The sequence below is a fragment of the Balaenoptera musculus genome, chromosome 10 (assembly GCF_009873245.2).
Source record: "Balaenoptera musculus isolate JJ_BM4_2016_0621 chromosome 10, mBalMus1.pri.v3, whole genome shotgun sequence".
Taxonomy (NCBI): Eukaryota; Metazoa; Chordata; class Mammalia; order Artiodactyla; family Balaenopteridae; genus Balaenoptera; species Balaenoptera musculus.
In genome coordinates this window covers 7426137-7450059 of record NC_045794.1, presented here as the reverse complement: position 1 = coordinate 7450059, position 23923 = coordinate 7426137, and the positions used below count along the sequence as shown (strand labels likewise).

Here is a 23923-nt window from a genome sequence, read left to right as displayed (position 1 = left end):
CTGAAAAGCAAGTCAAAGTGAGTTAAAACATTCACCTGCACATGCCTATTTATAGACCAATCTAACTGGACATTTAAGATTCCAAAAGAAGTAGGATAATATGGCAACAAAGCCAGGAGGCCAGTAATGCATGTTTCTCTCTAGTTTCATGTGTGACATCAGGAGATAACTTGATTAACTCAGGAGTGAATAAAACTGCCAACAGCAGAACTACTAGCGGAAGGAAATAGCCACTCTCTTTTTAATAATTTAAAAAAATAACATGAAGGTATTAAACACAGACACCACCCCCCCCAAATCAAAATCTATTTCTTCAACTCAGGAAATCTGTGAGTAACAGACACACACCACCCACCCCCCCCAAATCAAAATCTATTTCTTCAACTCAGGAAATCTTCAGTAACAGACACACACCCCCCCCCAAATCAAAATCTATTTCTTCAACTCAGGAAACTGTCAGTAACAATTCAGTTCAATTCAGAAGTAAATTTAGCAAAGCAGCCTCAGGAATTGTGGTCAGTCAGGTTGGTGATACATTATTGCAATTTCAGTAATTAACCCAAAGAACTCAAGTTTTAAGGTAAGAAAGGTCATGAAAGAAAGGTTGATCATCATCAGGCTGGTGTCAGAACAGGATTATCATAGTCAATGTCGTACTCAGTCAAAAAAAAAAAAAAAAAAAAAAGTAGAGAGTTCCCTGGTGGCCTAGTGGTTAGGAGTCAGGCTTTCATCCTGGTGCCCCGGGTTCAACCCCTGGTTGGGGAACTGAGATCCTGAAAGCCGAGGCGTGGCCAAAAAAAAAGTAGTATCAAAAGTGAGGTACATGCAGCCTGGGGGACATACACCTTGAAACATCTGGGTGGGGGAAAGAAAATATTAGAACTTCTATCCCTGAGACACTGAGATGAGGGAAGAAAGCATTAGAACTTCTGTTTAAAACTTTTAAAGTACCATATAGTAATATAGTAGTTAATTAATATAATTTGAATAATTAAGTATTCATATATTGTGGTATATGCTAATTTTCACTTAATATTCAATATAGTAACATAGTCATTAATTATTATAATTTGAATAATTAAATATTCACATATTGGGGTGTATGCTAATTTTTCACTTATAGATATTTGAATAATTTATAGCCAAATAAGCTAGATTTTAAGCACTATGGTGAAAGTGACCATCTATCTTTATTTCCCAAGACCTAGTACAGTAATTGGCATATAATAGACAATAAATAATAAAAGTAAAACCAGAGATAATTTACTTCAGAAATAATCTGCCCAACAGGATGATTTGTAATGTTTGACCAACATGATTTGGGATCACCCCAATCAATATGAGCAGCTTACATACTCAAGAAAATAGACCTGGCATGGAATATTACAAATAAGAAAGCCAGAATTCAACCAAGGATATTGTTGGATTCCTTATTGAAGAATATTAATAGGAGCGGCATGGTCTGAAATGACTAGAATTCCTCTAGTATCTGGATCTGGAGGTTCATGAATCTTGCCATTTAGATTTCAACTAACTCCCTTCCTCTAATTTCCTAATACACATTCGGATGACTACTTGTGCACTTTTATTTTTAATGAAACCCAGTATGCTGGCTGGCCCTCTTCCCTTGGCATCTTATTGTAAACTCACACACTGATAACTGGTTCACATGTGAAATTTTTATGACTTTTGCTTATGCTAATCAGACTTCCTTGTTCAGGTCTGAGGGTACATCCAAAAATCCTGGCTTCTCAAAACAGAGGATACAGCTGGGACGGCAGTGGCAAAGCAAAACAACCATCGATCTTTCTTCTGTTCCATTAATTTCTTAGCTCTTAAACAAATATAATCTGAAAGTGCTTTGTAAACATGTTGGTTACTACTGTTGGCTTTGTCCCGATTGTTCCACTAACTTGTTCTGAATGATGGTTTGTCCAAAGTCATCTTCTCACTGATACCATCAGAACAGTGTTTCTCATTCCAATGACACGCTTGACAAGCTGAGTGCGTTTTTTTTTTTTGGCAGCGCTGCGCTTATGCAGGATCTTAATTCCCTAACCAGGGATCGAACCCATGCCCCCTGCAGGGGGAACACCAAGTCTTAACCACTGGACTGCCAGCGAAGTCCCTGAGTGCATTTTAAAGATCACTTTTGGGTCTTCCCTGGTGGTGCAGTGGTTAAGAATCCGCCTGCCAATGCAGCAGACACGGGCTCAAGCCCTGGTCCGGGAAGATCCCACATGCCGCGGAGCAACTAAGCCCGTGTGCCACAACTACTGAGCCTGCACTTTAGAGCCCACGAGCCACAACTACTGAGCCTGCGTGCTGCAACTACTGAAGCCTGTGCACCTAGAGCCTGTGCTCCACAACAAGAGAAGCCACTGCAATGAGAAGCCCACGCACCACAAGGAAGAGTAGCCCCCGCTCTCCACAACTAGAGAAAGCCCACTCGCGGCAATGAAGACCAACGCAGCCATAAATAAATAAGTAAATAAAATTTTTAAAAAAAGATCACTTTTGTTTGTGTTCAAGATGTGCATTTAGAGTTGTTACAATCTCTGTAGTTTCTTCTCCAATGTCCTTACAAATTGTGTATATTCACGACTGCCCTACACCGAAGTCCTAGAAAAATAGATTGCCAAGAGATTTTGTATCCACTCTATAGACATGATTAACAGTCTGTGTGAATGTCCTTAGTGTCCAATCACAGCATAATGGATAAACCAGTTGTGTAATATGCATGTAATGGATTACTATCCAGCTATGAAAAAAATCAGTTATATTAATACCCGTATCAACCTATAAGAATTTCTGAAATAATAAATTAAGAGGAAAAAAAGGGTTAGAAAAATACACTGCAAAATTGTTTCTCTAAAGTTTACATATTTGTGAAGCAACACTTTATAATGTCTATGGATCCAAATATATGTAGTAAAATTATAAAGAAATGAATGGGAAAGGTGGACACCAAACTCAGGATGGTGGTTTCATTAGGAGGATGGGAAAAGAGACTTGGAGGGTTATGCAGGCGTTTTTGCATATATTTGTATATAGTTAAATTATAATAATCTACATTTTAAATTTTTTAAATAAAAACAAAAGATCAGGTTAAAAATGATAGCAATAATACAGATGAGAATGGTGAGGTTGATTTAAGGTAGTGACAATTGGAATTAAAGAAACGACTAAATAAAGCAGTGAGACAGACTTTTCCTCTTTAATTCTCCAAACAAGAGAAGTAAGTGACCTCATACTTCCTGATATAACCCAAAGTATCCTACCAACCCTAGAGTTTTACATTTGAAGTCCATGTGAATTTTGCATTTTACCCCATAATATATGCATATTTGTTTTAAGATCAATATATTTTATTTAATATATCTTCTATTAATTATAGAAGAGTCAACTTATACTTTTAACCCTGTAATTTCATGTCTGAAATTTTTCTAAGGAGATGGGGACAAAATGTGGAGAATGATTTGTGAACAGAGTCATAACACTATTCCACCATGAAAATTGCAAATAACACAATGTCCAATGATAAACATTCTTTTATGTAAAATATGTATCTAAATAATTGTGTATAATACAGTCATTAAATTAACTATGTAGATGTTGGTGATTTGAAAAAAATTTCTATAAGTGAATACAAGAAGATACAAAATTATATGCACGCTCTGATCTTAGCTATAGGAATCATATATAATATTCATAAAAGACCAGAAGGAAATATAGATATCAATATAGATTTCAAGTACTCTTTTGATATATTTTTCTACATTATTTTATATATATATATATATTTTTTTAATTATTTATTTATTTATTTGGGTGCACGGGATCTTTAGTTGCTGCATGCTGGATCTAGTTCCCTGACCAGGGATCGAACCCAGGCCCCCTGCATTGGGAGTGCAGAGTCTTGGTGGAGGGACACCAGGGAAGTCCCTATCTATATATATACATATATATATGTATATATATATATTTATATTTTTTTAAGTAACACTGTTAGCATAGCATATGAGGTCTGGCAGGGAAAGTTGATTTTATTTTATTTTTTCAAATTTTATTCTATTCTATTTATTTTTCTGGGGTTGTGCCGCGCTGCTTGTGGGATCTTAGTTCCCTGACTATGGATTGAACCCAGGCCTCGGTGGTGAAAGCGCTGAGTCCTAGCCACTGGACCGCCAGGGAATTCACAAAGTAGATGACTTTAGAAAAATTGGATATTTAGCTGCTCTAAATCTCAGCTTCTTTATCTATGAAACATAAATAATAACGTTTACCTCAAAGACCAGTGAAATATATTTATAAGGAACACATAGAATAATGCCTGCCCATAATAGGCGATCAATAAATGACTGTTTCCTTCTATCTAGAATCTAATATACTCCCATGAGCGTAATGCAGAAAACTAACATCATTAAGGCTGTGTGTGTGTGTGTGTGTAAGTGTAACTCCGGACATCATTAATCATGATGGATTTTCCAAGAAGACCAATTGTAAACATAAATATACTGACAATTCAGATCCAAAGGTCATAAGCCAGATAGTTTTATTAGAACATTTACCCCGAGAACACCCCTTCTGTTCTATTGCTGACAGTCTAGCCACACCCGCACTCATCAACTACCATGTTTTCATAATGCCGTAGAATGACATTGTCATCGTTGTCCTGATAGAGCATGGAGATGGGGGACAGCTTGGTGGGAATGCAGACAGCCTGGGGAACTGCTGGGTCAATGGCGTGCATCAGCGCTTGCATGAAAGCATAATTGGAGCTGTTGAGGGAGGTGGTCAGTGAGAAAGGACAATCTCCGTGGCAGTAATTTGCCATGAAACCCTTGGGGGCAATGATCCACTTGTGCCAACCCAGGTCCCGGAAGCTGATGAACAGCTGGTGACGATGGCAGAGGTTCTTGCAAGAAGCCTTAGAGGCAGGGATGGCTGCTCTCCTTTTGCGGGTAGGAGGGTGGCACTGCTCAGGGTTGAGGGTGACCACCAACAGGGAAGCGTGAAGAGAACGTCTCAGTCTGGCGCAGGTGTCCTCAAGCTGAAAATTCACCCCAGAGGCTCTACCTCCTTTGACCAGTATCTCTAGGAACAAACCTAAGTTCTTTCGGGGGTAATTATTCCTCTTAGCCACATCCAACAGATTGAAGTGAAGGACACCTTGAGGCCATGGTACTGACTGCAGTGCAAACATTTTACCTGTCTTTGGGGTGGCCTGGCCCCGCACGTGTGGCTCCTGAACCAGGGACAGAGCCAATTCCAGTTCTGGTCCCAGGTTATAGTAAGTGTTGGGCCCCAAGTCCAGGCCCAGCTGGGCCATTGTTAACTGCTCCTCATCTTTAATCGCAGACAGGTTAAAGGAGAGGAGCTTCTGTAGGCGGGAGCAGGCTTGGGAAAGGCTCTCGGAGTAAAGGAAGAAACCTAGATGGGGACAGAGAGATGTGAGTCACCTCCACCTGTGTGATGTAAATGTCAAATGTTGTATGTATATCCACATATACAAAACAAGGGCAGGAAATTCTCAGCCATACTTAAACTCTGCCATTTGGGAGGATTTGTTTCTCTCACTCCTCATTTATGGCCAGAGGTTCTTATCTTCATGTTGCAGGTCCCCAAGGGATCCTGAGTAGAATTTAGAAGGTCTATAATCTTGGATGGGAATAAGAATCACATCTTTATCTTCACGAAACTCTAAGTGACATTTAGCATTTCTTTCAATTATGAATATAGGCAACAAATCCCAATAATATTGTAAGGGCCTATGACACTGTTACCAATAAAAATCATAGGTATGTTCATATATTAAGTTGTTGCAAATAGCTTAAAATAACATTTATGCTCGAACTACTTTGAATTGATGGTATAGTCCCTTCTTTAGATCTTGTTATTTGTTGCATGAATAAAACATCATATGCATTACTATACACACATTCTTTTTTTTAATTAATTAATTAATTTATTTATTTATTTATTTATTTATGGCTCTGTTGGGTCTTCGTTTCTGTGCGAGGGCTTTCTCTAGTTGCGGCAAGCGGGGGCCACTCTTCATCGCGGTGCGCAGGCCTCTCACCGTTGCGGCCTCTCTTGTTGCGGAGCACAGGCTCCAGACGTGCAGGCTCAGCAATTGTGGCTCACGGGCCTAGTTGCTCCGCGGCATGTGGGATCTTCCCAGACCAGGGCTCGAACCCGTGTCCCCTGCATTGGCAGGCAGATTCTCAACCACTGCGCCACCAGGGAAGCCCCACACATTCATTTTTAAAATATTTCTATAAATGTATTTCAGGATTTAATTGATTTCTTTTAAAATTCTAAATATTTTATCTTAGGCATATAAACCTTTTTCTGAGAAGGGGTTCATTGGCTTCAACTGCCAGCTAAAGGGACCTATGGCACAAAAACGTTTAAGAACGTCCTACGCTGTCAGGTGTTGTAACCACTTAGATTTACTTCAAAACAAACACCTGTCATCCAGCCAAGGCTGGCCCTCTGGAGCTCCCTTATGTTTCATCCTTAGGTAATTCTTATCTAAAGTCCACAGTTTTCAATGTCAATAATTTCTAGTCTTATACTTTTGAATACTTCTCCCACTTCACTGGAAATTGAGATGCAATGTGATTCTTCAATTTCTCCACATGGACCCCCTTCTCTGTATCTTTTGAAATTGTGCTGAACTCTCCCTGTTTTCAAAGCTAACGTCTCTGCTTAGATTTTCAAACATCACCTACTCTTCTAGGAAAAGGCCCAATAGAGGATACATTTACCCTTTGGTTTGTTTGTTTGTTTTGCATCTTCAATTTCTCTCTCTCCACAAATAGCTTCTTTGACCTGATACCACCATTTTGTTTGGTAGGGTGCCTCTACCCTAAGAGCTTTTCTAAGGTCATTCATCTTGTGTAGAAATTACAATGGAAACCCAGGTATTCTAACCATTCCACCACAATGCCTCTTCACGCTCATTTAAAAAACAACAAAATTAAAAAGCGTTTAAAATTACCCAGGTTCCTGTTCAAGTCTACTGTATCACCTCTCCGTTTCTTTTCATTGACCATCTTCTTAAAAAGATTAGTCTATGTTTGCTGTCTCTGCTGCTTACCATATATTCTTGCTATTGTCCAACTCTCTTACCCTTACTGGTCCGCTGAAATAAACATCTTTAAGTGTTGACTAACTAGCAAATGCAGGGATGTTTTCACAGTGCTTATCCTTCTCAACCTCTCTAACAGTTGATCTCTCCTGTTCACGGCTTTAATTCTAACATATTAGTCTCACTTTTTACTCTTATCGCTAAATCACATTCCTTAGGTGTGAAAAAAAAAAACCCAAAAGACAGAGAGGAAAAAATGAACAGATTTGAAAACATGAAAATAAAAAACTTCTATATTCAAAAGACATCATTAACAAAATTAAAAGCAGAAAGAACAACCAAGAATACTTGTAATATGTCTATAAAGAGCTTTTACAAATGATTAAGAGGCCTCACAAATCATTAAGGAAAAGAATCCTCAATAGGAAAAGGGTCATAATGTATAAATAATGTATACATTATTTAATGTATAAATTTGAAAATTTAATGTATAAATTTTCAAATAATAATACAATTATTTGAAAAATAAAAATGAATGATTCATATTTTAAGATAATAAACATGATAAATATAGTCAACACTGCTGTATGTCGTGTATAAAAGAGTAAGTAAATTCTAAGTTTTTAGCACAAGGAAAAAATTTTTTTTCTATTTCTGTAACTTTGTATCTATCTGAGACAGTGGATGTTCGCTATACTTGTTGGGTTTGTTGTTGTTGTTGTTTTGGCTGCACAGCACGGCTTGTGGGATTTTAGTTCCCCAATCAGGGATCGAACCTAAGCTATGGCAGTGAAAGCGCCAAGTCCTAACCACTGGACCGCCAGGGACTTCCCTCACTATACTTATGGAGATAATTGTTTTGTGATATACGTAAATCAAATCATTGTGCTGTACACCTTAGACTTATACAGCACTGTATGTCAATTATATCTCAATAAAGCTGGAAGAAAAAAAAGACTATATTCTAAGTCTTAAATAAATAAGCAAATAAATAAATGATTCATTATCCATTTGAAAGGGCATCATTCCACCTTATTAAAGAAACATATTAAAACAACGAGATCAGGTTTTGCTACCAGATTAACAAAAATTAAAAGCTAAAAGAGTGTTGTTACCTAATGGCCAGCCAGTGCAGCATGGGTAAGTCCACTGTCACATACGAACAGAATAAAATCCTACACAGCAATGAAAATGAACTACAAATACACACAACATGGATAAATCTCACAAATGTAATGTTGAGTGAAAGAAGCCAGACACGAAAATGGATACATTCCACAGTTCCACTTACATGAAGTTCAAAAACAGGCAAAACTAATACGTAATGTTAGATGTCAGGAGAGCAGTTACCCTTGTAGAGAAGTAGTGATTAACCGAAGGGGGCATGAAAGATCCTCTGGGGTGCTGGTCATGTACTGTTTCTTGATCTGTGTGCTAGTTATTCTGCAAAACTTCACTGAGCTGTTCTGTACAATTTATGCACTTTTCTGAATGTACACTTTACTTCAATAAGTTTCTATTTTAAAGAGACTACTGTCAAAGTTAAGTGAGAATTCTCACACACTCAATGTGGAGTATAAATTTTAAAGGATATTTGCTGTACATCAAAAGTATAAATGTAAAAAAAAAACACAGTATAAATGTGCCTACTCTTTGATACAACAATCCCCTTCTAAGAACTTATCCAGGGAAATAATAGAAAAAGTGAAATAGAAAAAGCACGCACACACACGCAAAATGGATATAAAGCTGCACTATTTATAATATGTTTATGTTCATCAACAGGGCATCAGTTACATAAATTGTAGCATGTCTACACAATGGAATATCATATAACCATTAAAACAGGGATAAGGTGACTATATGTTCTGACTTGAACGAAATGTTCATAATATTGGAGGAATGTATAGTATGATCCCATTTATAAAAAAATATTACAAGTTTATATTATATATATGCAAAGAAGAAAAGTCTGGAAGAATATACATCAACTATTAATGGTGGTTTTCTCTAGGGGGAGCATTAGGGAGGAGTGATAATGAGATCGTGTCCTTTTCCTGTACCGTTAGATAGAATTTTGATCATCACAAAAATTAAAAGTTTTTTTTTTTCTATGGTGGAGGGAAGGAAGTAGCCTCAGCTATTTCCTACTCTCTCCTTGGAAAACCTTTCATACCAGCTCCCCTCACCTCTTAACCTTCCTCCAGGAATTGTCCCTGAAGCCCCACCCCCAAGGCGACTAACGTGACACTTAGCACAATGTACGGAAGTCATCTGTTTGTTGATGTGTCTTCTATAAACTCTTAAAAAGCTGACTTTATCATTCATCTCTGTACTCTCATGGTCTTACACAGCTGCCGGCACTTAGTAGGCATCCAATAAATGCTTCTTGGACTCAAATCTTATTTCCAGTTGCTGTAAAACTAACCAACCAGGGCTCTCAATTCCTCCTACCTCAACCACCTGGGAGGCTATATAGAAATGGAGATTACAACACCCATCTCTGCTTTGAATAAGAATCGGGTGGGGGGCACTTCCCTGGTGTCGCAGTGGTTAAGAATCCGCCTGCCAATGCAGGGGACACGGGTTTGAGCCCTGGTCCAGGAAGACCCCACATGCCGTGGAGCAACTAAGCCCGTGTGCCACAGCTACTGAGCCTGCGCCCTAGAGCCCGTGAGCCACAACTACTGAGCCCACGTGCCACAACTTCTGAAGCCCGCGCGCCTAGAGCCCGTGCTCCACAACAAGAGAAGCCACCACAATGAGAAGCCTGTGCGCTGCAATGAAGAGTAGTCCCCCCTCGCCGCAACTAGAGAAAGCCTGCGCGCAGCAACGAAGACCCAACACAGCCAAAAATAAATAAATAAATTTTTTTTTTAAAGCAAAGAATCGGGTGGGGGCGTGAGGGTCAGGAACTAGGCTGGAGAATCAACTTTTAACAGCTGATCTGGGTAATTTTTGGTGGGTGGTCAGTTTGGTAAATTATTGAATTATCTGAAGGGTATGACAATGGCATATATTATCGCCTTGTACTTACAAATCAAGAATAGCCTTTTCTACCCATCAAAAGTAATGGGGAGGTGTGGAGCGGGAAGCAAAAGTCCCGGGCAAACTGAGCTCAGAGGACCAGGATGAGTAAATTTTGGGCTCAGGAGTGGGAGACTGAGCCCTAATTCCACCCTCACACCTCCACCTAAATTGTAGCACAAAGCTGTTGATTCAGAAAAAACCATTTTGAATCCTGGCTTTGTTCACACACTAGCTGTATGATCTCGAATAGGTTACAGGTTATCTACTGTCTGAGCCTCAATTTCCTTATTGTTAAAAACTTGATAAGAATACCTGCCTTCCTCTCAGGACAGTGGTTGGGATAAAATAAGATAAAATGTGTAAATTACCAGTACGTGGCCGTCCATGAACCCCTCGGTAATTGTTACTTCCCCTTTATTCCTTTCTTCACACCAGATTCATCTCTAGGAAAGACTCCAATGTCCTCACCTTGATCTGGGAGAAGTCGGAGTATGTTCCCCCTGACACCCAGCTCCTTCACGTAGCACAAGTCTTGAGAGACGCCGGTGGTTGCTGCTGCCTCTTGATCCTGGAAAATTTTCTTCAAGATGGAAGGCACAGGTTGGAACTTCTTGGGTGAAGGCTCTTTGTCTAAGCCCAGAGATTGGAGAAAGACATGTTCTTGGAATTGGAATGTCTGGCCCAAGGCCAGGATTAACAGGAGGCCTAGAGCCAAGCCTGGCAGTGAAGGAAACATGGCCCCTGAGCAGAGGTGAAGCTGGCTGGTGGGGCTGCGGAGAGCTCTAGCGCCTGACTGCCCAGCAATTCAGGTGCTGCTAATTTATCTGATGTAAGATAATCAGGTGTGAATTGCTCTCTTCCCAGCTCCTCAAAGGCAATTGGATACAAAAGGACAGATTTTTTTTTTTCTCTTCCCCACCTCTGCTCTCCCAGAAAAAAATTCACAAAAGAAAGATTACCCACGCATGGACCTAACTCTACAACAATCTGAGATTTGTCAGCAGTAGACTAAGTGGAAAGGAGATACACATTTATTCTTTTAACAAACATTTATTAAGCATCTATTATGTGCAAGGCGCTGAGATGGGTGCTAGGAACATATTACTAGTAATTGAAAGTCTTGTCATTCATAGTCTAATTAGACAAATACACAGGTAGAGTTCTACTAAACTATAGCCACAGCCAGGTGGAAAACCAAACCGGGGAGGGAAAACCCCTCCTGGGGAGGTTGAGCTACACTCCCCATCTGTTTTCAGCTCTAGGACTGAATTTTGTTCCACTAACTTTGACCTTCCTGATTAAAAGTCAGAAATCAGACTGACTGGGTAATTCTGGTTCCAGTACTTATTAGCTCTGTGACATTGGACATTCCTAAATTTTGTTTTCTCAACTGAAAAGAAAAACCTGCCTTCTAATTTGCCATAGGAATCTGATAAGATGATGTGTTCAAAGTGCTCGGCACAGAGCCTGCCAAAAGGTAGGCACACACAGTGTTCACGGTGGAGAAAACTTCAAAGCTTAGCAGACATTTTTCAGTAAGACATTCAGGGCTGAAGGAACTACACGTGTAAAGGCAAATAGGTTATTGAGCAGTCTAAACAAGGCAGCATACATCAATTTCTGTTTTGGTTCTTTGTTTTGTTTTGGCCAAACCATTATAAGATTTTTCAAATGCTATAGAAGAATTAGCTTGTTTGTCACCCAAATAATTTTCAAGCTTTTTGAGAACAGACACTTTATCATTTTACATTATTTTATACCACCTATTTTTTTATCTTGATAAATTTTATTACTGCAGTATTTGTAGATGGAAAGAGTATATATAGATATATATTTTGATTGCCTTTCATTTTTATAAACAGTAAGCAACTGTTTTATGAAAATTTATCATTTGAACCTTTTAAATGGAGAGTGGTGGGAAGGGGGGCGGTTTCTAGTGTCATGAATGATTTGGGGTCACAAATCATTGCCCTGAAATTATAACCATTCATAAACTCAAACCCTTTATATCAGGCTCTCTGAATCTTGGTCAGTTTCTCTCCCACCTGTTTTTTTTTTTTTTTGGCTGCATTGGGTCTTCGTTGCTGTGAGCGGGGGCTACTCTTAGTTGCAGTGCGCAGGCTTCTCATTGCGGTGGCTTCTCCTGTTGCGGAGCACGGGCTCTAGGCACATGGGCTCAGTAGTTGTAGCATGCGGGCTCTAGAGCGCAGGCTCAGTAGTTGTGGCACACAGGCTTAGTTGCTCTGCGGCACGTGGGATCTTCCCGGACCAGGGCTCAAACCCGTGTCCCCTGCATTGGCAGGCGTTTTTTTTTTTGTTTTTGTTTTTTAAATTTTTGGTTGTGTTGTATTTTCGTTGCGGTGTGCGGGCTTCTCACTGTGGTGGCTTCTCCCGTTGCAGGGCACGGGCTCTAGGCACGCAGACTTCAGTAGCTGTAGCACATGGGCCCAACCGCTCCGCGGCATGTGGGATCCTCCCGGACCAGGACCCGAACCCACGTCCCCTGCGTTGGCAGGCGGACCCTCAACCACTGCGCCACCAGGGAAGCCCTGGCAAGCGGATTCTTAACCACTGCACCAATAGGGAAGCCCAAAAGATTATTGTTAATTAAAGAAAAACAGGGACTTCCCTGGCGGTCCAGTGGTTAAGACTCCAGGCTTCCACTGCAGGGGGGTGTGGGTTCGATCCGTTGTTGGGGAACTAAGATCCCGCATGCCATGTGGCACGGCCAAAAAAAAAAAGAAAGAAAGAAAAAAAAAAACAGACATCTCAAGTTAATGAAGTTAGCACTCGCCTCTGTATGGGAAGATGCAAGAGTCTGAGTTCATTTAAATCATTCCTTGAATACGAGCATGGCCATTTTTTAAATAGAATATGAATGGCCTGAGATATCATGAAGGGTCTCACTTTCTTTCCCTATAAAATTATAGCATTAAATTTGACCTTCTTTAAGGGTTCTACAAACAAAAACACTATAATTCTAGGGGAGTGGGGAGGGGCAATACAGGGGTGGGAGAGTGGGAGGTACAAACTACTGGGTATAAGACAGGCTCAAGGATGTATTGTACAACACGGGGAATATAGCCAATATTTTGTAATAACTGTAAATGGAAAGTAACCTTTCAAAATTGTATAAAATAAAAAAAAATTTTTAATTAAAAAATAAAACACACACAAAAAACAAAACAAACAAACAAAAAACATTGTAATTCTGGACTTTCAGCCCTAATTAGAAAATCAAAAGCAAGACAATATGGCTAAATATTATAGAACCAGTTCTGAAGTCATGGACTTGGATTAAAATCTCAGCTCTATCACTTACTGGCAGTGAGGTCCTAGAAAAATTGTTTCTCTGGCCTTTGGTTTTCTAATCAATAAAATGAGAAATATATCAGTTCAACAGAATTATTGTGATCACAAGCATAAAAAATATTCAACTTCAATCATAAAAAGAAGCAAATTAAGCAATATGGATGGACCTAGAGAGTATCATACTAAGTGAAGTAAACCACACAAGGACAAATATCATACGATATCACTTATATGTAGAATCTAAAATATGGTACAAATGAACTTATTTACAAAACGGAAACAGGGGATTCCCTCTCAGTGCAGTGGTTAGGACTCTACCCTTCCAATGCAGGGGCACGGGTTCAATCCCGGGTTGGGCAACACCAGCCATTCAGTGTGGCCAAAAACGAAACAAAACAAACAGAAAAAACAAAACAGACTCACAGACATAGAAAATAGAAAAGAAACTTATGGTTACCAAAGAGGGGAAGGGGAGTTTGGGATTAGCAGATACAAACTACTATATATAAAACAGATAAACAACAAAGTCCTACTGTATAGCACAGGGAACTATAGTCAATATCTTGTAATAACCTATAATGGAAGAGAATATTAAAAAGAATATACATATGTATATATATACAACTGAATCATTTGCTGTACACCAGAAACTAACGCAACTATACTTCAATCTAAAAAAAAAAAGGAGAGAATTTATAAATGAAAGAAGCAAATTAAAATTGGGATTGATGTATATACACTAATATGTATAAAATAGATAACTAATAAGAACCTGCTGTATAAAAAAATAAATTAAATAAAATTCGAAAAAAAAAGAAGCAAATTAAAGCAATACAATGTCTGTCTATCCAATTAGCAAAGTGAAAAAAAGATGAGGAAGCAAGGAAACAAACATTATTACACTCAGCTCTGATGTATACATTAATATAACATACCTAGAATAAAAGTTTGCAAATATATTATAAGTTTTAAAACTATTGTGTCCTTCTCATATGAGGTAACCAGAGTAGTCAAATTCATAGTGACAAAAGTAGAATGGTGGTTACAGGGATTGGGGGAGGAGAGAATGGGGGATGGGGAGTTACAGTTTAATGATATAGAGTTTTTGTTTTGCAAGATGAAAACAGTTCTGGAAATGGCTGGTGGTTATGGTAGCACAATGTGAATGTACCTACTGCCACTGGACCATACACTTAAGAATGATTAAACAATAAATTTTATATTATGTGCATTTTACCAAAATTTTTAAAAATAAATTTTAAAAAATGCTCATGCACTTTGTTCAGAAATTCCACTTTTAGAATATTCTTTTTTTTTTTTTTTGGCAGTGCCATGCAGCATTTTAGTTCCTCAATCAGGGATCAAATCTGGGCCCACAGCAATGAACACACTGCATCCTAACCACTGGACCGCCAGGGAATTCCCCTACAATGTTATTCTTAGCCACCAGAATATAAACTACAAAAGGGCAGGGACAGATGATGGGTACTTGATAAATATTTGTTGAGTGAATTAAATAATGAGAGTGGACAAAGAATTACAAATGTATTCATTTTAGTATTATTTACTATAGAGAAAACTTAAAAACAACCTAACTGTACAATAGTAAACGCATTGCAGAACATTCATAAGTTTTATTATTACTCAGCCATACATAACGTTGTAAAAGAATACATAATAGCGTGAAAACTAATCCATGAAAAACTCATCCTTGGGAATTCCCTGACAGTCCAGTGGTTAGGACTCCACACTCTTACTACTGAGGGCCCGGGTTCAATCCCTGGTTGGGGAACTACGATCCCACGAGCCATGTGGCACAGCCAAAAAAGAAATAAAAAAAGCAAAACTTATCCTTAGTAATTTAAGCAAAAAAAAAAAAAAAAAATATATATATATATATAGAAAATAATCCAATTTTATAAAAATGTGTACAGAAAAAAAATTTGGAAAGATTGATATCAATACATTAACAATTGCTATTTCTTAGTAATCTTTTTGGTAAATTTCTATATTTTTCAAATTTTTATAATAAATGTTTTTTTAATTTTATTATCAGCGAAAAGTTACTTAAACAACATAGTCTTGACCACCAAAGCACAAAGTGATTTGGATGCTGCTGGCAGTCAGTGAACAAATATTTACTGAGTGTCTAAAAAAACTGTTGTAAGTATTAGGGACATAGAAGTTGCAAAACAAAGTCCCGTAGGTAAAGAAATATTTTAAGAACTAAGGAGAACTTCAAACAAATAATGAAGTTTCTCCAACCCTGATGTTCTACCTCACTCACACCCTCCTACTGACATTTGTACATATATGAGCTCCTTTTCCTGTAATAAAAAGACCTGGGGTTTTTTGTTTTGTCTTGTTTTTTGTCTTTTAACTTTTTCTAACTCAGCTGAATTGTGGACACATCCTCCATCCTCTCTAAACATGATAGCAAGCCATAGCGTTAGTGTGGACATAGAAAAGTTGAGAAGACTCTTCAGGAATTAAGGAAAATTCATTGAGATTTCTCATACTAATTATAACCCACACCCTGGTGACCATGCACACGTCTCTTAGTAGTCTTTAGAGAAGAGAGGAATGACGCAGCAATGAGGGATTACCCAAATAAATAGAGTATAAATTTGCTGAGGGCACCTGCAAAGCCAGCACACTAAAAATAAATTTTCAGAAAGAAAATTTTTAAAATTGAGGTAGACATCAAGAAAAAAAATTAGAGATTTTTCACTTCCTTAGATGTATTTTACTATTAAGTATATTATTTATTTATTTATAATTATTTTTGGTGGGTGGGCAATTAGCAAGAACTATAGTCTGAGTAGGAGTAGTTAGGGGACATTAGGAGAAAAATTCAAAAGGTCCACAGGGTTAATATTTGTAGCATGCTTTGTGTGTTTGTTTTGGCCGCGCAGCGTGTGGGGTCCTAGTTCCCAGACCAGGGATGGAAACTGTGACTCCTGCAGTGGAAGCTCCGAGTCCCAACCACTGGACTGCCAGGGAAGCCCCTGTAGCATATCTTACATCCTGTTAAAACCTCATTCTTGGCATTTAACAGCTTGAGCATTTTATCTCATTACCAAAACAAAACAATAATGAATAAAATCCCTTAGAATCACCCTAATGACTATGTAATAATATCACTTTGTATTAATATACCATTTTTCACTCATTTAGGAATGTTTCTTTTAATCTTTAGACACTAAATAATTATGCCTTTAACTGCATTTCATGACATGACAAATTAAATTCTATCTGCATTTCATATTATGTTCTTACTAAGTTATGTCTAATTATCAATTCAATGTACATAAAAACTGTTAAGGGCCTTAATTCTTCGGGATAAACTGTTTTAGATAATTTATCAATTTATACGCCCAGAAGTAGTGAACGAGAGTTTAGTTTTAATAACTCTGGCTGGCCTTGGATATTCTCTTTCCTTCTTTCACTTTTTAAGATGAGAAGTAACTGATATATCCTTTATATCTTCATTTGGACTTTTTTTTTTTCTTTTTCTTTTTTTTTTTTCGCTGCGCTGCATGGCATGTGGCATCTTAGTTCACCGACCAGGGATCGAACACTTGCCCCCTGCAGTGGAAGCGGGAGCCCTTACCACCGGACCGCCAGGGAATTCCCTGGACTTCTTTAATTACTAAGGTTGATTTATTTTTAAGCCATTTGTACCTTTTCTTAGAAATGTACATTTCTGTTGTTCACAATATTTTGGACTATAGCAAATACATTTTTTCTTTAAAAAAGAAAAAGGAAGGACTTCCCTGGCGGTCCAGTGGTTAAGACTCTGCACTCCCAATGCAGGGGGCATTGGTTCGATCCCTGGTCAGGGAACTAAGATCTTGCATGCCACCTGGTGTGGTCAAAAAAATTAATAAATAAATAAAAGAAAAAGGAACATTTTCAGTAATGGTCAGAATCAGGTAATCAGAAACTCCTAGTGCAGGGTTTTGCACCTCCTGTGTGATGATCACAAATTGAGGTTTAGATGTTCTGCTGAGATCTCTAGGCACAGTCACCTCAAATGTACACTACTCAATATTAAAGCCTCCTGATCCAAAATCTACTCCAAGTGTGGGCTGTAAACCTATGCCTATCTGCAAATTGTTACTTGACACCAGTGCAGAAAACAAGAGTAAATATTAAGGAATGTTTAGAGCAATTTGACAAAGTAATGTTATATCAGATGAATCCATTATTTTTCAGTGGGGCTTGATTTTGTATGTTTTTAAATTTTAATTTCTAGTAATTTTTCAATTTTATCTTATAAGTATTTTGGTCCATGATTGGAGATTAAAACAACAAGCTAAACCTTCACCATAGACAGGTTGAGAAGCACTATTCTAAATGTTTTTCTTTTGACTCAGTGTATTAGTTTCTTATTGCTGCTATAAAAAATTACCACAAATTTAGTGTCTTAAAACAACACAAATTATTATCTTACAGTTCTGGAGGTTAGAAGTCTGAAACAGGTCTTAATGGGTTAAAATCAAGGTATAGCTTAGAGCTGTGTTCTTTCTGGAGGCTCTAAGGGAGAATCTGTTTCCTTGCCTTTTCCAGCTTCTAGCGTATGTCTACGTTCCTTGGCTAGTGACCTCTTTTTCCATTTTCAAAGCCAGCAGAGTAACATCCTCAAATAGCTGACTCTGATCTCCTTTATCACTTGTAATTACTTTTGTGATTACATCACCTCAATAGAGGATAATCTTCCCATCTCAAGATCCTTAACTTGATTGAATTGATAAGGTCCCTTTGGCATATAAGGTAACATATTCACAGGTTTGGGGGTTTAGGATATGGACATCTGTGGGGTGGGGGGTAGCTATTCAGCCAACTAGTTTTAGCCTCCAAAGCCACATTCTTAAATCCACCTTCAGAGAGCAATAGGGGTTCTTGGTTACACCAGACAGACTTGTTTTCCACAAATACACATGTCAGACCATGGTCCAAGCGGTAAGTAATTAAATGATTAGGTTCTGGATGTAAACAAACAAATAAAATCTCTGTTGATTTTCATGAATTTTACTGTCTTAGGTGCTACCCATCAAATCATCTAAAATCACTTTATCTATTTGCCCGTCTGGAAAAAGTTGACAAGTAATACCACAGAAAGATATCACATTACTACCATGTAACCCAAAGTCAAAGAGTTGTGAAACTCTATCAGAATTTACCACATTTTATCACCATTTTCAAGGGGTTTTGTGTGTGTATGTGTGTCAATTATTAAAGACAACGTTTTGTGTTTTATCAGCTACCACCGTTTGTTATCAGCAGCAAGACCTCTCTGCAGCACAGTTGGTAACCACACCATTCAAGTTCTTTCTGATAGAGCTACAGTCAGCTCTGTCCTTAGCATTGTTCTCTCCATTCATTGCGATTCCTTTCAGTTTGAAGTTTTTTCTTTTTCCAGGACCAGCAGCCATAAATAAGGCAGTAACTATCAGCTGACGTTTAGATTTTGGGTTTTTTTTTTTTTAAGCAATTTTCACAATTATGAACAATGCTGAAGTAGACCACCTTTTACACATCATTTCATGTTTGACTTTAGTGTAAATGCCTAGAAGTAGGATTTTCACGGGAATACTTGCAGTTGTTTTATAAATCCTGTATAAGGCTAATATTTTGACATATAATCTAAAAGGTTCTTCTAGGGAATTCCTTGGCAGTCCAATGGTTAGGACTCTGCGCTTTCACTGCTGAGGGCTCAGGTTCAATCCCTGGTCGGGGAACTAAGATACCGCAAGCCACGTGGCTTGGTCAAAAAAATAATCAATCAATCAATTAATTAATTAATTAAAGAATTAAAAGATGTTCTTCTAAAAGGTTGTACAGCTTACATCCTGTGGTGGGGGATATTAACTAGATGCAATGGTAGCCTCCAAATACAGTACCAGTCATGCCATCCAAGAGGCTGTAGAAATGAAAGGCTCACAAACCAAATGAAGATGCTCAAACGGCATTTCTCAAATCAGTTTGAAACACAGTGATAATCAAGGGAAAAGAGATGGAGTGGGTTAACATACTTAAAATGAGGTGTAAAGTAGAGTGGAAGGACCATGCTACCTGATGCCTGGGTTATTCAACGTTTGTGTCTTGTCTCTCACTGCCCCTCTCTGCCACATCAGCATTTTCCACTGATGTATATTTATGAGGACCAGAGTTGAGTTTTGAACAAGGGGGCACAGCAGATGCCTGGAACGTCATATACCTGCTCTGTCAGAGAGATACAGGAGCAAGTACATCTGCCCACAGCTATGACTGCCACTTAGCCTGCTAGGGCAGAGCACAAGTGGGAACAGGATGGAAACATAATGAGTGTCATCAATGGGTTACCAGTTGGGGGATGACATAGCTGTCAGCCTAGAGTTGGCATGACTTCTATGCATACTTGATCTTTCCATCCCCTTCAACTATAAGTACCACTTTTGGTTTTTATTTTTCATTTTTTTTATTTTTGGCCACACCGTGAGGCATGGGATCTTAGCTCCCTGACCAGGGATCAAACCCATGCCCCCTGCAGTGGAAGCATGAAGTCCTAACCACTGGACTGCCTGGGAATTCCCTATAAGTACCACTTTTGTTTGTTCCATCATATGTTCCATTTTTTTCATCACCTTTAATATGTCTTATAGGTTACTAACTTACTCATATTTAGTGTATCTAATGAATTCTGTGTCTCAGGAGCCTCTTACTTATGCATTAGGTATATTAACACTTCCAATGAGTGTTGTCCACATCTCATCAGCTACTGTAAGTCATATACATATACTTAAGTTATATACTATATACTATTTATAAGTTGCTATCTGGTGATGAGTTTCATGACACAGTACCCCAAAATATGTCACCTTGGCCATATTGAATGTTGTAAGCTAAAGAAATTTGAGAAAAGAGCAGGGAATTTCCTGGCAGTACAGTGGTTAGGACTCCACACTCTCACTGCCCAGGGCCCGGGTTGAATTCCTGGCTGGGGAATTAAGATCCCACTAGCTGTGCAGAGCGGCCAAAACAAAAAAAGCTAAGGGCAGAAGCAGGAAGGTCACTGTGACCTTCCCCCACCCTTCTTCCCTGAAATAGGTCGTAAGACCCTCATGTTAGAAATGCCCTCTCTAGACCCAGAGGAGAGGGGCATCCTTATCTCCGATGACAAAGGAACACCCAGAAGAATCCTAACAGGCCTTGTTAAATTCCCCCCGTTTCCTATACTGACCTCATACTCCTTAACTTATCTTATTTCTACAGGACTGCCCTCAAACTTAGCATAAAAATACTCAGGTCTAACGGTTTCTTTGGGTCTTCATTTCCTTATGAAGACTCCCATGTCACATGAAACTTTTTTTTTCGGTCTCCTTGTGAGGCATGCAGGGATCCCCCATCCAGGGATCCAACCCGTGTCCTCTGCAGCGGAAGTGCAGAGTTCTAACTACTGGACCGCCAGGGAGTTCCCTCACATGAAACATTGATTTATAAATTTGTATGCTTTTCTCCTGTTAATCTGTCTTTGTCAGTTTAATTTTAAGACACAGCCAGAGACCATAAGAGTTTCAAGGAAAACTTTTCCTCCCCTATACTGTGCTTAAGACTCTTATCAGTTCTGTTTGTCTTTATTGTAATATGACACGTCAATATTCTCAAATAATACAGCAGTCATTGCAGAGCCCTCTAACACTAAGTACCATTTTTCCCCACCACACAAAATGTGTTTCACCAGTATTATTTTTGTTTTTCCTAATCCATTAGGGAGAAATGCATAATTGTTTTTACTTAATATACTGAACTTTTAACATAATTCACAATTTTTCATATGCTTCATGGCTATTTAAACTTCTTTTAGAAATATTTTTGCCCATTTTTCACTTGGATTATTCATCTGTTAAAATTTAAATTGAGGGGACTTCCCTGGTGGCACAGTGGTTCAGAATCTGCCTGCCAATGCAGGGGACACGGGTTCGAGCCCTAGTCCGGTAGGATCCCACATGCTGCAGAGCAACTAAGCCCATGTGCCACAACTACTGAGTCCACGTGCCACGACTACTGAAGCCTGCGCGCCTAGAGCCCGTGCTCCACAACAAGAGAAGCCACTGCAATGAGAAGCCTGTGCACCACAAAGAAGAGGAGCCCCCGCTCACCGCAACTAGAGAAAGCCCGCGCACAGCAACAAAGACCCAATGCAGCCAAAAATAAATAAATAATTTATTTAAAAAATTTTTTTTTAAATTGAGGAACAATTAAAAGACTCTTTGCATCCCTATTGCTTATTCCAAGTCACCACTTAGCAATCTCCTTTCTCTTCAACCTCACCCATCTTCCCTCTTCACTGGATCCTTCCTAGCAGTATACAAACATGTGTTATTTTTCCCATCTTAAATCTTTTTTTTTTTGGCCGTGCCCCGAGGCTTGCAGGATTTCAGTTCCCCAACCAGGGGTTGAACCTGGGCCACAGCAATGAAAGCGCCAAATCCTAACCACTAGGCCACCACGGAACTCCCCCATCTTAAAATTTTTTTTAAAAAATATTTATTATTTATTTATTTTTGGCTGCATCGAGTTCTAGTTGCGGCACGCCTGCTTCTCTCTAGTTGTGCCCTGCGGGTTTTCTCTCTTCTAGTTGTGGCACGGGCTCCAGAGGGTGTGGGCTCTGTAGTTGCGGCACATGGGCTCTCCATTTGTGGCCCGAGTGCTCAGTAGTTGCTGTGCGTGGGCTTAGTTGCCCCGCGGCACATGGGATCTTAGATCGAACCCACATCCCCTGCATTGTAAGGCGGAATCTTTACCACTGGACCACCAGGGAAGTCCCCCCAAGTCTTAAAATTTTTAAAGGGCTTTTAAAAAAGTCTTTTAACCTTATGTCCCACGTCACCCATTTATCCATTTCCTGCTCCCTTTTGCAGAAAACTTCTGGAAATAATTGATTACATCTGCTGTCTCCAATTCTTATTCTTTCATCCTACAGCACTGCCATTGTCCAGGTCACCAGTGACGTTCATATTGCCAAATCCCATACCTCGTTCTCAACCTTCATCTTATTTTACCCTCAGCAGCGCTGACACAGCCCATTACTTCCACTTTCTACACCTTCTTGGCTCCCAGGAAAGCGCCCTCTCTCCGTTTACGGCCTATCTCACTGGTCACTCATTCTCAGGCCCCTTTTTGGTTCTTCTTACTGGTCTCTTAGATTTGGGGTGTCCCAAACCTCGGTCCTCAGATCTCTTTTCTTCCTAAGTACGTTCACTATCTTGGTGATCCCATCTAGTCTATGGCTTCAGGTACCGTTTGTATGCTAAAGACTTCCAAATTTATACATCTAGCTCAGATCTTCTCTAAATCCTGGAACCATTACTTAGTTGTCTACTCATCTCCTCTTGTATATCCAAAAAAAATCTTGTAAGTTTATATTGTCCAAAATCAGGACTTCCCTGGTGGCGCAGTGGTTAAGAATCTGCCTGCCAAGGCAGGGGATACAAGTTCGAGCCCTGGTCTGGTAAGATCTCAGATGCCACAGAGCAACTAAGCCCATGCACCACAACTGCTGATCCTGAGCTCTAGAGCCCGTGAGCCACAACTACTGAGCCCGAGAGCCACAACTACTCTAGAGCCCGTGCTCTGCAACAAGAGAAGACACCGCAATGAGAAGCCCGCGTACTGCAATGAAGAGTAGCCCCCGCTCACCACAACTAGAGAAAGCCCGCGCGCAGCAATGAAGACCCAACGCAGCCAAAAATAAATAAATTTATTTTAAAAAATAAAAAGAAAAGTTTATATTGTCCAAAATAGAATTTCTCGGGCTTCCCTGGTGGCGCAGTGGTTGAGAATCTGCCTGCCAATGCAGGGGACACGGGTTCAAGCCCTGGTCTGGGAAGATCCCACATGCCACGGAGCAGCTGGGCCCGTGAGCCACAACTACTGAGCCTGCGCGTCTGGAGCCTGTGCCCCGCAACGGGAGGGGCCGCGATAGTGAAAGGCCCGCGCACCGCGATGAAGAGCGGTCCCCGCACCGCGATGAAGAGTGGCCCCCACTTGCCTCAACTAGAGAAAGCCCTCGCATGAACCGAAGACCCAACACAGCCAAAAATAAAAATAAAATAAATAAATAAAGTAGCTATAAAAAAGAAAAGTGCTTTAAAAAAAAAAAAAATAGAATTTCTCATCTACATACCTTATCCTGCATCACCACCTGCAGGCTTGTCTACCTCAGCTAATGCCAACCCTGTTCTTCCAGTTCTTCAGGCTGAAGCCTTGGAATTATCCTTGACTCCTGTCTTTCCCTTCTACCTCATATTTAAGTCATCAGGAAATTCTATTGGTTCTATCTATAAAATATATTCAGAATCTGTCCTTCACTGCTACCACCCTAATCTGAGACACTATTATTTCTCACCTGAATTATGCCATAACCTTTAAAATGATCTCTGCTTCCAGCCTTGGCCCATCCTCATCCCCACCAATCTGTTCTCAACACATCAGTCCAAT

General features: G+C 39.3%; 1 protein-coding gene across 1 annotated transcript; it reads right to left on the bottom strand.

The window, feature by feature from the left end:
• Window positions 1–4558: 4558 nt before the first annotated feature.
• GDF3 (growth differentiation factor 3) lies at window positions 4559–12792 on the bottom strand (the record flags this gene model as incomplete). Its single annotated transcript, XM_036864740.1, has 3 exons — window positions 4559–5433; window positions 10595–10756; window positions 12756–12792. Coding segments are annotated over 3 exons (1026 nt in total), but the record flags the coding sequence as incomplete, so codon positions are not given.
• Between the last annotated feature and the right edge of the window lie 11131 nt (window positions 12793–23923).